Here is a 16,621-nt window from a genome sequence, read left to right on the forward strand (position 1 = left end):
ACCTTTCCTGACCCTGCCCCTATCTCTTTCCCACTTCATGTCCTTCTGATCTGTCCTATCATAATAAACAAGAAAAAAGTTGTTTTGGATATTTGTGATTGAATATATTTATATGAAATCTATCTACTAGGCCTACATCTCTGTGCACTGAACCAATTTTCAAACAGTTTTCACTCACAAATAATTACAAGTAACAAACAACAAGTAACATATTGAATTAAACAAGAATGAAAGATACTAACTCTTTAAGAGGTATGATATTGAAACAAATTTTATAAAATATATATATATCTTTTTAATCTTTAAACCATGTAATGAACATTATTTAAAGATTCTGGTGTCTCTTTAGCCAATATATTTGAATAAAAAATATTTTATTAAAAAAATATCCCTAAATTTTGCTTTGGACAATTATTTCAGACAGCTGTGAAGACGAGTGAAGAACTGGCATTAGAATGAGAAGAAAACTATACCCAACAAATTTGAGGTAATATACATACATAAACACTCTCTCAAATTAAGTAATTATTATTAATTAGAACATAAAAAACTGCATATTATTGCACATTTATAGCTAATATAGATACAGATAATATATTAACATAAGCTTTTAATTTTCATAAATATTACTTTATACATGTGTATACATTTAACGTTAATATTCATGTAAATCAAATTTTAATTCGAGCCTTTCTAGATTGAATCTGACTTGTTTACAAAGCGCTAAACTAGTTGGGAATTGTGCAATAAACAGAGCAGGTCTATCAAGGGTGCATGGTATTTAAAGAAACAAAAGCATTGCTAATTCTGCAAGAATAACCACAGTTCCTCGACTTTTATCTAGCGTTACATTACGAAACGATAGGAAACCCCGCCCCTCTCAGCCTCCATTTTGGGTAAAGCAGGAAGTTGTCTTGTGAGGGAAACCTCATGACAAACTGAACCGAGCTTATTAAATATCCACAGATACACACATCGGTATTTGTTTTTTCTTGAATGATAATTCGTTGTATGTTTTGCTCGTCTACAGGCGGGTCGGATTGTTTGTTTCGCAGCTGTGTTTACGGTCAAAATTAATTCGCCCGTCGAAGAGGTCGCGACGGTAACCGGAGTGCTAAATAAAACCAGGTAATGTTTGCCAATAAGCAGATATTGGTCTAATTAAGAGTTGGGCTCAGAATTAAATGGACATATAGCATAAATTAGAGTATTCTGTCATATATGGACACGAGTATGGCGTCTAATGAGCTGCTTATGTAATGCTGTTGTTGTTGTCTGGGTTACTGCAGAACCCACAGCTCGACCGGAAGATGTTTGTTTGTTTGTTCAGTCGATGAAACGAGTGCTTAAACGGAACCGTAAACTATAACTCATCAGGTTGGCTGTGTTTGTAAAATGTATGTTTGTTGTTTTCATATTCAGCAGGTCAGAATGGCGGACGACTTCGACGTTGAGGCCATGCTGGAAGCTCCTTACAAGAAGGTGGGTGGACGACCGGAAGTTGACGGATCATTTTTTGTTTTTAAATGTCATTTTATTCACCTTTATGCTTTTTCAACCCGTATGGATATCATTTTTAAGATGAGCACAAAGGGAGAAATTTTGAAGATTGCTTCTATCCGTGTGAGAGTCATGAATGAGGACTGAAGCTATAAGCTTAAGATTTTTTTTTTCAAAAAGCACCATAAAAATAGTCCATATGAGTGCAGTAGAACTAAAAATAGAATTATAATATTTTCCACAGAGGAATTTCTTGATAAGGATAAGTTAAAAATCCATTAAAGACAGACCTACGAGGTTGTTAAACAATGGCATAATGCTATTGTTGAAGATATGAGCCCACCTTAGTTTCAAAATGATCATATTTAACAGCAAAATCCTTAATGAAAATCTACATTATAAATATAAAAGACTGTAAATGATGCTCTAAAATTATTTAAAAAATTGTCTAATGCATATTTTGCAATAAATGTGCAGTTTCTGTATATATTGTAAAAATGTTTACGGTAATAATTTTATGTCTCAATTTGTTGTAATTTGATCATATCTTGGGATTGATTCATGGGATTGTAGTTGTAAATATTGTTTTTATTTAAATCAAAGTTTGTAATGTTGTTATTCACCTTGTTGCTAGTCTTACAAGCAAATTTAATAATAATATATATATATATAGAAGTTTGAAAGCCCCCATGCCCATTCATTTTAATTGGCAAAAATTCAGAGTTTCTCCTTTTATGTTCAGTAGAATGAGGTTTTGGAACAACGTGGGTGGATAAACAATAACAACATTTTAATTTGTGTGTGAATTGAACTCGTGTTGTCATATGGCTACTCAGAAACCCTGCTTTTATTGACTGTGCCTGACTAAAGTTTAAGATTGTGTAATGTGTATGAGAGAGAGCTATGATTTATAGTGTGATATCCTGAATTACAAATAAATGCCCATCTATCTCTTTTTATAGACTTGCCTAATGATATCTCACCTCTACTCCCCTGAATACATCTTTGATTCCAGTGTGAACTGTGAAAAAAAGTAAGGTAGTAATTGCGCAATGTATTAATGTACTTTGATCTAAAATACAAATAGACCGCCACCATACACCTTTAAATCAATTTGGTCTCATAACGGTGAATGAATGCCAATAGATGGAACGTAATGTGACATGGAGCAGAGACAGTATTCAGGTTTCAGCCATGTCACCAAAAATCTGTTAAAAGTGAATTTGATGCAGTGGCAGAAAAATATTCGCTACTGTTCAAAATTCTGGGGTTGGTAAGAATGTTTTGAAAAGAAGCCTTGTGCTCACCAAGACAACAAAAATGTAAAAACAGTAATATTGTGGTTTGTGAAATATCTTTTATATTTTAAAATAACTGTTTTCTATTTTAATTTAATTAAAACAATTGTCAGCATCATTATTCAGTATCACATGATCCTTCAGTAATCATTCTAATATTCTGATTTGCTGTTCAAAAAACATTTATTATTATTATCAATGGTAAAAACACTGCTTATTCGGCTGCTTATTTTTTCAGTATTCTTTGATAAATAGAACATTCACAAGAACAGTATTATTTGAAATATATATCTTTTGTAACACTGTCTTTACCGTCAAGTTTGGACAATTTAATGCATCCTTGCGGAATTAAAGTATTAATTTCTTTAAAAAATAAACATCTTGCTGACCGCAAATTTTTGAATGGTGGTGTACATGCTATACACCATAGACACACGTTGTAAACTGATAAAATCAACCCCTGCCCAACATTTAAAAAAAGAGAAATTCTTCATATTATGGAAGTAATATTTACTGCAAATGGCATTTCGTATGGTATAGCCTTCTCATTGGACCTGGAGTCAAGAATTGAAACCTTGAAGCCCTGGACTGCATTTGACCTTTACTGAAGGTCAGCTTCGGTGTTCAAACCTGAAAAGAGCAGAAGTGTCCTATAAATGAATTTGAAGTTTCTAAATATGAATACTGTCTCTCTACCCAGTGTTTTGATGGTCTCTAAAACCGCTGACATTGGCATATGGTTTGTGCATGTACTTAGTAATATCTCTTTCTAACAAAGCTGTTGCTATTAAAAAAAAAAATGAATTACCCAGTAATAATTTTTTTATCAGTAAAGGTAGATATAAATATAATTTTTGTTAGTTTTCTCAAAAGTAACAAAAAATGCCTGTCATAATTGTCAAAATGAGACAGATGCGGAAAAAAGCCCTGAAAATCTTTTGATGAGGTTTTAAGTTGTCTTTTTTTGGCTGATTTTGATGCGTTGTCTTTTGGGAGGCGATATGACTAAGCCGTGTAAATCCCTGTCTGCTTCAGGACAAGCTGTGAGACAAAGATGGCATCGAGCTCTCACAGTCCAACAGCGCAAACTGGGGAAGATCACACGGACTGACAGCCTCCACTCAGGAATGCCCTTTAGCAGCTCTATAGCATGACAACAACAAGACTTAGGCTAAAAATAGCAGGGTACCTATACTACCCTGAAAACACATGGCCTAGCATGTCAAAACCTTGAACATAACTGACAGTTTTCAAAAATGTTAAAGACAGGCCCCTCTCACCTCTGATTATTTACAACAGACCATTTGATTGCATTGAATTTGTACACTCTTTTATCCAAAGTGATAAAATGAGGAATTTATTATAAAGGAGCCAACAATAGTAGCATTTCTGGCTTTTCTCTTATCCCCCTCCCCTCTTAATTTCCAATGTATCCTCTCCATCCTCATGTTGTTCTTTTATCAATCCTGTTCAGGGTGAAAGCAAGTCCTCTAGCGCCAATGGTCATAATGAGGAACGCAGCAAAAAGTAAGCAAAACCCTCTGTATTTTTGTCATACTGCATTTCAGGTAAGTACACGTTGGTAACGAATGAATTTGTGGGGGGGTTTTCACGTAGGAAAAGACGCAGCGGCAGTCGTAGTCCGAGCCCTGGTCGACGGAGGAGTGGAAGCGGGGGCCGCAAAAAGAGCCGTGAGCAGCGCAGGAGCCGCAGCCATGAGCGGAAACGTTCTCGGAGCAGAGAACGCAAGCGGTCGCGGTCCCGCAGCAAGGATCGTGGTGGACGTTTTCGTGGACGCAAAAGCCCCTTGTAAGTTAACCCCTAAATGTTCAATTTGGAGTCTGTATGTTATTTTTCTTGGTCAGCATTCCGAATTCAGGGTTGTAAATTGTCACTCAGTCATCTACAACACTGTAAAATAGTTAAAGAAATGGTTCACCCAGAAATAAAACTCTTAAAGGGGTCATCGGATGCAAATTTAACTTTTACAGGTTGTTTGAACTAAAATGTGTTGGCAGTGTGTGTACACAACCACCCTATAATGATAAAAATCCACCCAGTGTTTTTTTTTTAAATCCCGATGAATCCAAACCCCTTTCTCATATCAAGTGTTCATAGATCTTGAACACTTTGGTTACAATACAGACCCGCCCTGAGTGAGCTATCATCAGTCCGCCATTGTTTCGATGATGAACATGGCAGCCGTCATTTAGCCCTGACATCTGAGCCTCTGAAGACGAAGTGGATTACGTTTGTTTTTGAAGGGAATGCACCCCCCGATCTATCTAAAAAGTTCACGCAAATTATTCGTGATCCAGCTTTACCTACAGAAGAAGTGAGTATAAGTTTTTTTTTTAATGAATCTTTGCAAATCGCCTTTCCTAATAATGTGCTAGTTAGGAAGTTAAGTGTCACTCAGAGAGCGGCTCGGAAGAGAGGGGTGGGGTGAACAGAGCTCATTAGCATTTAAAGGAACATGCAACAAAACGGCTTGCTGTAAACAGAGCTGTTTTTGACAGGGTAAAAAGGGTGTTGTTTTACACTACCATTGAGAAATTTTAACCAAAGTATGTTATAGACTTTTCATTAAGACCCTAAAGAATCATATCAACTTGTGGAAAATGGGCATCCGATGACCCCTTTAGCTCTTTCAGAACACAAATTAAGAGATTTTTGAAATCCTCTCTTGTCCTTTCAAACTAAATTTTCAAGCTTCAAAAAGTTCATAAAGACATTGTAAAAGTATCAATATGAATTTTGCAGTTTAATCCAAGTCTTCCAAAGAAACAAGCACACATTGCATTGCACAAGCTCAACTGTACAAACCTCATTGGTTTTTTTACCCAGCAATTAAGCACAGTTAAACTTCCGTTTACCAGATTTCATGAGCTCTACTGTATGTTTTAAAAATGAGTTGAAGTCATACAAGTTTGGAACGACATGAGGGTGAGTACATGATGACAGAATTTTCCTTTTTTCCACAGACCATGGACCAATTTGAATATATTGCCACATGTTGTGTATTTGGGAAGCATGGTTTAGTTTCTTGTAACTAGAGAGGTGATCAGTGTCTTACTAAATGTTCATCTGCTTTGCTAAGAATGCAGAATTACGTGAATCTTACATTCCTTAATGCAATGTTTTTGAAGATGCCTGGTGCTTGTTTTGAGGAATTCTCAGAATAGAAAACCTGGAGGCGACATCCATCCAGGCCTACTGTGTTCTGGTTCACGGGGGCCACCTTAACCACAGGTTCATTGGCCAGTTGCAGTCACAAAACTCAGCATGCCCTTATGGAGCAAGCAGTGATCGCCCACTTCTTCAGTTATCATGATTGCAAAAATATATATATTTTTCCATTGGGTTTCTTCAAATATTCATCAAAATATAATAAAATATAATGCCCTTACAGAGGAAACATTGATCGCTCGTTTTTTTTTTTTGTGACTATGGTTGAATTTTTTCCATAAATAAATGTCAATATAATATAGGGTTAGGGTTATGGGTAGTGCAGTTTTCCACTTAAATTGAAGCTGAAATCGCTCTAGTGATTTCTATCGATATCATCACAACTCATGTTAGGTCTGTCTTTTTGTTACACTTTTAATAATAAAAAATCTTGTGAAGGCAATTTTTTAGCTTAGGAACCCTTAGTTTTGCCATGGCTTGCAATGGGTTTTCACTGGATACTTGCCCTTGCATGGCCACGATGGCTGAAAGTTGACTGGTTTAACGCTGAGACCATCCCTTGTTTTATGTGTCATAGTATGGGGTCGAAATTAAATGGTGGTCCTGGAGGGAAGACCGGCCCACAACATTTCGCCAAACACAGGTGAACTCATCTGTGAATCTTGCTGCCTGTTGTGTGCTGATGTGCATGTCTGTCTTGAGTAATCATACACGGGTGGGTGATAAACACAGACTGACGGAGTATTCTGACTCTAGTCGCAGGCGCTCTCGGAGCAGAAGCCCGTTTAAGAAGGACAAAAGCCCTGTCAGGTGAGATGCTCATCACTGTCTTACTCTGCTGTAGTACTGAAGTATTGAACACCTTAAAAATCGACACAGATCATGGAATCTTTCCAGTGCACAAATGGTTAAGCTGAGAAAAGGAAGTGGGTGCAGTTGTGTTTAAAAGGTGTTAAAGGCACTGTTAACTCTTCTGCCTCACAGTAATACTGTATGTCATATATCAAGCCTACAGTTGCTATAGGGTCTATATAATTGTGCAATTGTTTCGATTCATTAATGTTGTTCAATATAGTCAATAGAAATACACAAAATGTCATTTTAATAGAGAATAATAAGGTCCTTTTAGCCTGACATGAATGTTTTTAAAAAGCATTTATCGTGGATAATCTAGTCTAATCTAATATAATATTAATTTAACTTGATTCACTCCTAAAGTGTCTTAGTTTGGTGTCAAATTTAGTACACAGTCTGATATAGCATATTTAGGCTATATCAATTCTTGGAGTGCATTGTTTGCACACTATTTCAAAACACAAAAAGCTCATATACTGGTGAAATGTAATGTTTGTATTCTATCAAATATCAAGTTAAACAGCTGGGTAAAAATTAATAAAATCGTCTTAAATCTTGAGCCTGTTAGCCTACAGAGCTTCTTAATTATTTTCAAGAAAAAAAAAGGGGGTTTAAGCATAAATGTAACTTGTATTTCAAATTTTGCCAATAGGTCAAGAAAAATAAACTTAATGAAATGTAAAACATCTCTTAATATTTTACAGAAGCTTACTTCTCAATTTAATATTTTGCAGTATGTTCAGTTATATGGAACTTAGAACAGGATTTTCAATCTTGTGGCTGAGAGATATTAATTTAAACCTAGTAGTTTATATTCTAAAAGTTAAACTTCATGGAATGACCATGATCTTTATTTATGGTTAGACAATGGTTTATGTTTTGGGAATGTCCATGAGAGATTAATTTAAGGTCATAAGATTTATTTCCAGAGGGAATAATTTGTGTTTCAGTGGTTGATGACCTGTGTGTTTCTTCAAACAGGCAACCGATAGATAATCTGACCCCAGAGGAGAGAGACGCCCGTACTGTGTTCTGCATGCAGCTCGCTGCCAGAATTAGACCCAGAGATCTGGAAGATTTCTTTTCTGCAGTGGGAAAAGTAGGATGCCTTTGATTAAAACAAACTTAGTTGTGATTAATTTTTTGGTTCCTTTTTCTTTTTTACTCTCCATTTGCTGATGTTAAATGACAAATAAAGCACATGAGAGCTTTTGTATCCATCGTTTAAGGTCCGTGACGTAAGGATGATCTCTGATAGAAATTCTCGGAGGTCGAAGGGCATTGCCTACATTGAGTTTGTGGAGTCGACATCGGTACCGCTGGCGATCGGCCTGACGGGGCAGAGGGTTCTGGGAGTGCCTATCATAGTCCAGGCTTCACAGGTCAGAGCATAACACACAGCAAATCCTCTGTCCGCTTCCTATTCCAGTGCATGTGAATCATTTTGTTGAATTGTTTGCATATTTCAGGCTGAGAAGAACAGGGCAGCAGCCATGGCCAGCATGCTGCAGAGAGGCGGCGCAGGACCAATGCGGCTTTATGTGGGCTCCCTGCACTTCAATATAACTGAAGACATGCTCAGGGGCATTTTTGAGCCGTTTGGAAAGGTGTGGTTGGCATTTTAAATGGTTTTAGATGCATAAATAAGCAGCTTAACCAAGATAAAACTAGCGTGGAGTGAATCTGCTATTTAATGTGTTTTTTTTTTTGTTTTTTTCTCGTTATTGCAGATTGAGGGCATCCAGCTAATGATGGACAGTGAGACTGGCAGGTCGAAAGGATACGGCTTCATATCAGTGAGTTCATCAAAATACAAATTTACTAAGGTTAAAGGGGCCATATTTGACATTTTATTCACCATCTTGGTCCTTCCTTATTGTAACTGTCATCATGGATGTGAGTAGAGCTGCATGACTGAATTGCGATTTTTGTGATTTTAGGGCTGCACTATTTGGCCAAAAAGTTTGATTATCAATGCGATAGTAGTTACTATTATAATCTTTTTTTATTTTAGGAATTATTGCCATCTATAATAGGATTTATTACAATTGTAATATTTGACTGTAAAATTAAGACTAGTATTTAAGAAAAATAATAGTTAATAATTTTAAAGTACAACTGTCATTTTCCAGTACTAATATTGTGTCTTGTCTTGTACCTTCAGTTCTAATATAATTTCCTCATTTTCAGAACTACAAATCAACAAGCTTTTATTTTGGCTGAAAAATGCCTTTAAAACAAATCCATCCTGTGTATAACCTCTCATTACAAGGCATATGCAGTGCTTCTATAATTATAGATGTGTGTTCACACTACGCCTGATCGCCAGATCCGTAATCGTGCATCGCTCATTGTGAGTTTGTAACTGTGATTTCTAAATGATACATTTTTCAGTTTTTTTCATCATGTTGTGACTGGCAAAGGAAACACTTTATATACATAACTATAATAACTTTATCTACATAATGGAAAAACGTCATTTCAGGAAGACAAGGACGGTTCTATTTTGCCATTGCGTCATAAATCCAATTCTGATTAACTGTCTGTTTGTGCAGTTTGCAGATGCAGAATGTGCTAAAAAAGCCCTGGAGCAGCTAAATGGTTTCGAGCTTGCGGGACGGCCAATGAAGGTGGGTCACGTTACCGAGCGTTCGGATGCCTCATCTGCAAGCTCCTTCTTGGACAGCGATGAACTGGAGAGAACTGGCATTGACTTGGGCACAACAGGTCGACTTCAGCTGATGGCAAGACTCGCAGAAGGTACAGATTGAACACTGCGCGTTACTGTCTCTCAGATGTGCCAATGACTTATTCAAGTTACTTGTGTAATTGTTATTCCATATGATATTGCATTGTTGTAAACTCATTTATACGTGTCTCTGGGATGTCTTTAGGTACAGGACTGCAGATTCCTGCTGCTGCTAAGCAGGCCTTACAGATGAGCGGCTCTGTGGCATTTGGAAATCTGGCAAATGGTGTGTCTTTGAATCATTTTCATATTCCTATTTTAGAATCCATGAAGTTGTATGGAATTTGAAGTGCACTGAGGTCCTGAGAATTTGCCCCTAGGGGCGATATGACAAATCGAGCAGAGCTTGTTGACTTGCTGTCTTGTTTCCACCATTTACTGATTCTTCAGAAAGCCGTTTCGCACTGAGCATGATGTGAAAAAGCGAGGTGAATTGCAAACAAACGGTGCTTTCACACGGAGCGCGGAATGATTAATTGCCTTAATAGTGGCGCTGACCAACAATGCATTTTCCTCAGATATGTATCTTGATCGCACCTGGCGTCAGTAAACATAGGGATCTATTGTTTTGATTCAAAAGTGTCATTGCTCCAAATATTCATGTCTAATTTTTCATGTGAAAAGGCCTTAACAGTGACAGTTATGTATGCGTTTTGTGCCTCTGACAGCCTCAACCACACAACCTCTCATTCCCAATCCTGGTATGAACCAAGCTATGAACCTTCCAAGTCAGCCACTGGCTACGCACTGTTTGCAGCTCTCCAACATGTTCAGTCCACAGATGTGAGTTGCATTTATTATTAAGACTATTCTTGACAATATAGTGTGTGTGATGTCGAATGGCATGTGTCCTCCTTAAAAGAAAGAAATTGATAATAAAATTTCTTGTTGTGTTGCTTTGTAGGGAAAACGAACCTGGCTGGGACCTGGAGATAAAGGATGATGTCATTGAAGAGTGCAGAAAACACGGAGGCATCATTCACATATATGTCGACAAGAACTCTGCTCAAGTAAGTCATCACCTTCATACAGTGGCTATAAAAAAGTCTACACAGCCCTGTTAATGTCACTTTTGTCACCACTTTCAATGCAATATGAAAACCAGCAAAGTTTTACTCTTAAAAAGCAGCAACATTAACAGTGCGTGTAAACTTTTTATAGCCACACAGTAGTTAAATATCACCAAATCTATTGAGAACATGGTCATATTTCCCATCAAAATGGGTGAAAAGGAAATAAAGCTTATTTAAAATTAATCCTGTTTTTAGGAGCAATAATATTTTTTGCATGTCATATATTTTCATAGTATTATAGAATTTGTATTATAAAGTATTTTTACATTTACCATTCAAAAGTTTAAGGTCTGTAAGTTTCTTATGCTCACCAAGGGTGCATTTATTTGATCAAAAATACATTAAAAACAGCAATATTGTTATTATTACAGTTCAAAATAACTGTTTTGTTTTTTATTTTAATATTTAAGAATGCAGTTTATTATTATGGTAAAGCTGAATTTTAAGCAACATCAGTCTTGTCACCTAATCCTTCTGTTGTAATGCATCTTTCTGAATAATTATTTTGTTTGTTTTTTTTTTCAAATAAAGAAATAAACCCCCAAACGTTTGAACAATTGCATTTGTTGTGCAAAATAAAACTTTTTTTTAATTTTAAGTCAATTTTAGTTACATTTTTAAAAATAAATTTATATATATATATTTTTTAATAATTTAATGAAAATTACAATATAGATTAGAGAATATAGCAATTATGAAATAATTCAAGACCCATTATGGTTATGAGATTTTAGGGGGATATGCTTATTTGTCATAATTAATTCACAATCTATTGGTCCTGAAAAGATGAATCATATTCTAAATGCAACATAAAATAATTTTTTTTGTGTGTGAGATATTGGGGTAAAATATGACCTGAACATGTTTTTTGAGACTCACCCCTACATTCTAGGGTTCAAAATCAAAGGCTGCCTTTCATTTTTCTTAAAAGTCCTAATCCTCACTTTGCTCTTGTTTGGCAGGGAAATGTTTATGTAAAGTGTCCAACCATCCCAGTAGCAATGGCTGTTGTCAGTGCTCTGCACGGCCGGTGGTTTGCAGGTAAACCCATCGCATTTCCCAATCTTTTCTCTTTATAGAGTGCCTTGTGTTGTTGTGTATGACATTAATCACACTCTCCTTCCCTTTAACAGGTAAAATGATCACAGCTGCCTACGTGCCTCTCCCTACGTACCATAACCTGTTTCCAGATGCTGCCACAGCCACAGAGCACCTGAGGCCCATGAACCGGTGATCCACGGAGTGACCCATGCTGACCCCGCTTCGTCTGGTTCCTTACGCTTGCCCTACAACCCCTTCCCAAATTAACAGAGGGAGTCCTGTCATGGAGGGCCATCTAACGTATGAAGTTAGATTTCACAGTTGGACTGTATTTTCATATTGTATTTTAGCAGGGGTGTTGATCTGCAGTTAGAATCACCCTCTCTGCATTTCGCAAGCTTTCAGACCAGCTCTCGGCTTTATGTACAGTGGTCTATTGATAAGTGAAAAACCTGTAACACCGTCGCCCTCTAGATGAGCTCTTGACTCCCGAAAACCGGTTTTGAAGGAGATTCTGGCGTTTTTTTGAAAGGTATTTGAGCGTCTTTATGTTTGTTGGATTTTTCTTGCAAGGTTACTTTCTGTTTGGTCTTCAAGTGAAAGTTTGCATCGGTCTTCATCTTTCCATGACAGACATTGTGCTGTGAACGACTGGTTCATTTTCCTTTCCGTTTCTTCATTTTTAAGCATCAAAAGACAACCAAAAAATTTGATTTGTCTTTTTTTCTGGAGTCCAGTTGAGCTGTTTAGCTTTCTAAAACATCTTTGAATTTATAACGTTTCATAATCAAGAATTGATTTTTCTAAAATCTTCTACTGATTAAATGACTTTCACAACACTGTAAAAATGAGTTCTGTCTTTGCATTCATGCTGTTATGAAGGGTTGGTAGACGTGTTTTATTAAGAGCAGAGCACCACTAGAGGGAGATGTTATGTTTTACTGTCTAGTTTATTCAATAATGAAGTATTAAAGGAATAATTCACAAACAATAAAAATTCTGTCCTAATTTACTCACCTTAATGTTGTTCTAAACCTGTATGATATCTGTAGAACATTGAAGATATTTTGAGAAATTCTATTTATTTAATCACCAAAGCTGTTTGGTTACAGACATTGTTCAAAATATCTTCTTATGTAGAAAAATGAAAGAAAGTCGTACAAGTTTGGAATGACACGAGGGTGATTATATGGCAGGATTTTTATATTTGGGTGAACTGTCACTTTAAACTACTGTTTTCTGTATGCAAATGATATCAGAAAATTATGATTAAATGACTTTGTCAGATTTTAAAATACTAAGATCAAAATAATATGAATAACTATAATCAAAAACATTTATATCAAAATAACTGGTGAATAATGCAAGTGAAATTATTGGAATTAAGTGAACTAAACTAAAATATTTAATCAAAGTAGGCATGTACAGATGACAGATCTGCGCACTCCTTGTATGAACTCGCACTCCTTTGGAGAAGTCATTTTAAGGGTGCAGCTGTAGTATTAACCTTAACCAGACATGTAAACTCTGCTAGATGAGACGGATCATGTGAAATGTAATGTGTCTTGAGTAATGTTATGTATCACTAGAATCAATTCCCAAATCCCATAACTGAACATTGGGGCTTAAGGAAATATTGCATAAAATATTGGAAAGCCTGCTAATGTGATTTTTGATTGAGATGCACTGAAACCTTGGGAATTTGCCTTGTGATGAAATAGCTTGATTCCAATCCGAGGATGAACCAGCTCAGCCAAAGGCAATATTCCAACTTTCCCAGTCAGTCTTGTGTAAATAATGTCAAATGGGACGTGTCCTGGCTAAAAAGGTAGACTGTCTCTGTGAGCAAGCAGCTGTCTGTTTGTGTGGTGTGATGCAAGACTTGTTTAAAGGCACACCTTCCAGCCAATCAGAATTAAGTGACTTTTTAATTCTTATAGGGATAGTTCACCCATAAATTAACATTCTTATCATTTATTTACCCTCATGTAAAAACCAGTATGTATTTCTTCTCCGGAACATAAATGAAGATATTTTTAAGAATGTTGATAACCATTTTTAGAGCCATTAACTTTTATCTGTATAGGCAAAAACTAATAATAATAACTTTCCTAATAGCCATGTTTATTATTGAACCTCTAGGACCAGGACTGAGAAAGTGTCTGCAGTAATGCACTGCAAGTATCTCAAACAGCAAAGGACAAGGTTCAGGTGTATAAAAGCATCAGAGTGGGTTGAATGCAGATTACAAATAATAATAAAAATAAAAAACACTAAAAGAGGACCCAATGTTCAAATGTTCAGCTTTTTGCGTCAGCTCTCAGTGGACGGGCGGACTCGAGTTCTGTGAAATATCTGTAAAGTGTCCAGAACCCCACAGACCATGACATAACTTTAGCAGCCAAGATGGGTTTTTGGCTCTTCCTTTGAGAAATCCTGCGCCCCATCTGTGGTAGTAAATTAAATCTGACATTAAATTGGCCTGATCTCAGACACCTTTTGATCTGCTAGTCATCTCAGCGAGTCTGAAAAACTAATTTTACTGTTCATGTTGAGAATAGAGGCTGCCTCGTTTTGGAAAATGAGAAAATACCCCCCAAAAATAATAATACAAATCTTATGTTTGTTTGCAACCATATTATATTTTAATATCCTATTATATTACTTTTTACAAATATTTAAATACATAACATACAACTTTCAATGGAAATGACATGCATTTATTTCCTACTTAAAGGGATAGTTCACCCAAAAATGAAAATTTTCATCAGTTACTTAACCTCGAGTTGTTCCAAACTTGTATGAGTTTCTTTATTTTGTTGAACACAAAAGATGCTATTTTGAAGAATGTTGGTAACCAAACTTGAAAAAAATTATGGAAGTCAATGACTACCACGTTCTTCAAAATATCTTCTTTTGTGTTAATATTATAGTATTATCTGCAAGTACAGTTTTTAAAAAGATTTAATATTTTAAGAAGGCTACACTAAAAGTTCATATTATTTAATACAGTGCACTTTTTCACAAGGGTATCCGTACAAAAAAAGCTGTTCAAATGGGGGTAAGCTATTTACACTGCACGTGTGAGACTTCTGATTCGTAAACGTAAAATAAAGAATAACAAAAAAAAGTGCAGTAAATAGTAAAACTGTTTGCGTTACAAACCAATGTGTTTATGATAATTAAAATGAAATAAGAAATACTGGTTTGCAGCTTTACTGACTGTTTTTGTTCAGCCGAAATAACTGGAAGCGGCTGACACCGGAAGTCTCGCACATTCGTAAAAATGTTTTTTGAAAATTTCAATAAGTTTGGCTCTCCATTATTAGGAAACTCGGTTATTGTTTTGTTTTTTTGTCAATACAAAATATTAGTCATACCAAAAGTCTGTTTCATATAGGAACATAGGAAATGGTCAACAGGAAAAATCCATGTGAAAAACACCAGCGGTTATCAAAAACAGCACTTTGATGTTCACAGACATCTGTGATAAAGGCTAACCTTGGCAGGAATAAAAAAAAAAGTGTGGGAAAGAATGAGAATTAATTGCAGAACTGCAGTTCATGGTTGCCACAATTAGTTGCCAGACATTTAGAAAAGGTCTTTATGATGTTTGTGATTTAGAATGACTATAAAACTGACTTTTAAAGACGTTTAACTTTTAAAGTGCATGATTTAACAGATTAATTGTAGACTCACGTGTGCTTTATTGTAATAAACTTACAATGTGCAAATGCAAAGTCAAGAAACACTGAACATGAATTTTAATTAGTTTGTGACAAAATAATGCTAGTTATCCCAGTGGGCATAATGATTTAATTGTATGCTCCATGTGCTAACTGTTTCAACTCTTTCACAATTTCTCAGAAGCTTTTAACTTTTCTCACAAAATCAGTAAGTTAAAAAAGAAGCCCTTTATGCTCACCATGGCTGAATTTATTTGATCAGAAAGTCTAAATATAAAATGAAATTAAGTCCTGTGATTGTGAAACTGAATTTTAGCAGTCATTTCTCCAGTGTTCAGTTTCACATGATCCTTCAGAAAACATTCTGATATTCTGAAGAAAAAAATCTGATTATCAATGATGAAAACTTAATACTGGATTATTTGATGAATGCAAACTTCAACAGAACAGCATTTATATGAAATCGATTTTTTTGTAACATTATAAATGTCTTTACTGTCACCTTTGATTACAAACAAAGTGTTAATTTCTTTCTAAAAACACCAGTCTTGCTGACCCCAAACATTTAAACGATCGTGTACAGAATATTAGTTTTATAATATTTAAAGGTTTTAGAGAGAAAATTTGTTTTAACAAAAATCTGACTGGTTTTAAGACTCGGGTTCAGAACTTAACCCTGTGTCAACCAACCCTGGTTCCTCTTATTTCATTAATTAATGATTAATTATTACTTGCTCTTGTTCTTACATGCACTGCTGCAACTGTCTGCTGTGTAACTGCAATGAAAATGCCATTTTGATACAAATAAATACAACCTTCATCTCACTGCGGAGCCTTCATAAAGCAAACCAAGTGTAGCTTGTGTATTTGATTTGTTTTGAGAATTTTAATTTTTGTTGAGACAGGAATACACCGTCAGCTTTCAAATCTCGTTCACAAAAAGCTTCGTCCTGTTTTTCTGCTAAATATAAGCTCTTCCTTTTTACTAAGAATCTTGTTTTAATCTTTAGCAGACATCCGAAAATCTCTACCACATTTCTTTGGTTTTAATTTGGAGAGAAGTCTGTGAATGTTTAATGCTTTAGCCAAATGTTGACACACACTCCAACAGAAACTTAGACGGAAACAAAATTCAAATTGAAAAGCTCAAGTGGGTCGACCGGAAACATTTGTGTCTGGAACTGTTTTTTTCTGCTTTGTTATAGTAGATAATATGCCATCCTGCTTAGA

General features: G+C 35.7%; 1 protein-coding gene across 5 annotated transcripts; it reads left to right on the forward strand.

The window, feature by feature from the left end:
• The first annotated feature begins 873 nt into the window (after positions 1 to 873).
• On the forward strand, positions 874 to 12,553 carry LOC306849555 (RNA-binding protein 39-like). Of its 5 annotated transcripts, XM_079384678.1 has the most exons (18): positions 874 to 896; positions 1,031 to 1,102; positions 1,423 to 1,482; positions 2,463 to 2,533; positions 4,273 to 4,325; positions 4,416 to 4,607; positions 6,565 to 6,630; positions 6,744 to 6,797; positions 7,824 to 7,941; positions 8,072 to 8,224; positions 8,312 to 8,449; positions 8,573 to 8,638; positions 9,398 to 9,602; positions 9,737 to 9,817; positions 10,260 to 10,374; positions 10,496 to 10,601; positions 11,627 to 11,705; positions 11,798 to 12,553. In XM_079384678.1, exons 7-18 carry the CDS (start codon positions 6,566 to 6,568, stop codon positions 11,896 to 11,898), a joined length of 1,281 nt encoding a protein of 426 aa, XP_079240804.1. In that variant the 5' UTR covers positions 874 to 896; positions 1,031 to 1,102; positions 1,423 to 1,482; positions 2,463 to 2,533; positions 4,273 to 4,325; positions 4,416 to 4,607; position 6,565; the 3' UTR covers positions 11,899 to 12,553. The 5 variants fall into 5 exon arrangements, with proteins under 5 accessions (XP_079240804.1, XP_079240803.1, XP_079240802.1 ...); XM_079384677.1 differs by lacking the exon at positions 2,463 to 2,533 and having other exon boundaries at positions 876 to 896; positions 1,031 to 1,128; XM_079384676.1 differs by lacking the exon at positions 2,463 to 2,533 and having other exon boundaries at positions 880 to 896.
• The last annotated feature ends 4,068 nt before the right edge of the window (positions 12,554 to 16,621 follow it).

Source organism: Barbus barbus, assembly GCF_936440315.1.
Source record: "Barbus barbus genome assembly, chromosome: 29".
Lineage (NCBI taxonomy): Eukaryota > Metazoa > Chordata > Actinopteri > Cypriniformes > Cyprinidae > Barbus > Barbus barbus.

Excerpts from the sequence above, each read along its gene's own strand:
- LOC306849555 (XM_079384679.1), top strand. The coding sequence starts at position 3,776 with ATGCGTTGTCTTTTGGGAGGCGATATGACTAAGCCGTGTAAATCCCTG. Across the intron at positions 8,639-9,397 it reads AAGGATACGGCTTCATATCA|TTTGCAGATGCAGAATGTGC; the intron begins GTGAGTTCATCA and ends CTGTTTGTGCAG. Across the intron at positions 11,706-11,797 it reads GCACGGCCGGTGGTTTGCAG|GTAAAATGATCACAGCTGCC; the intron begins GTAAACCCATCG and ends TCCCTTTAACAG.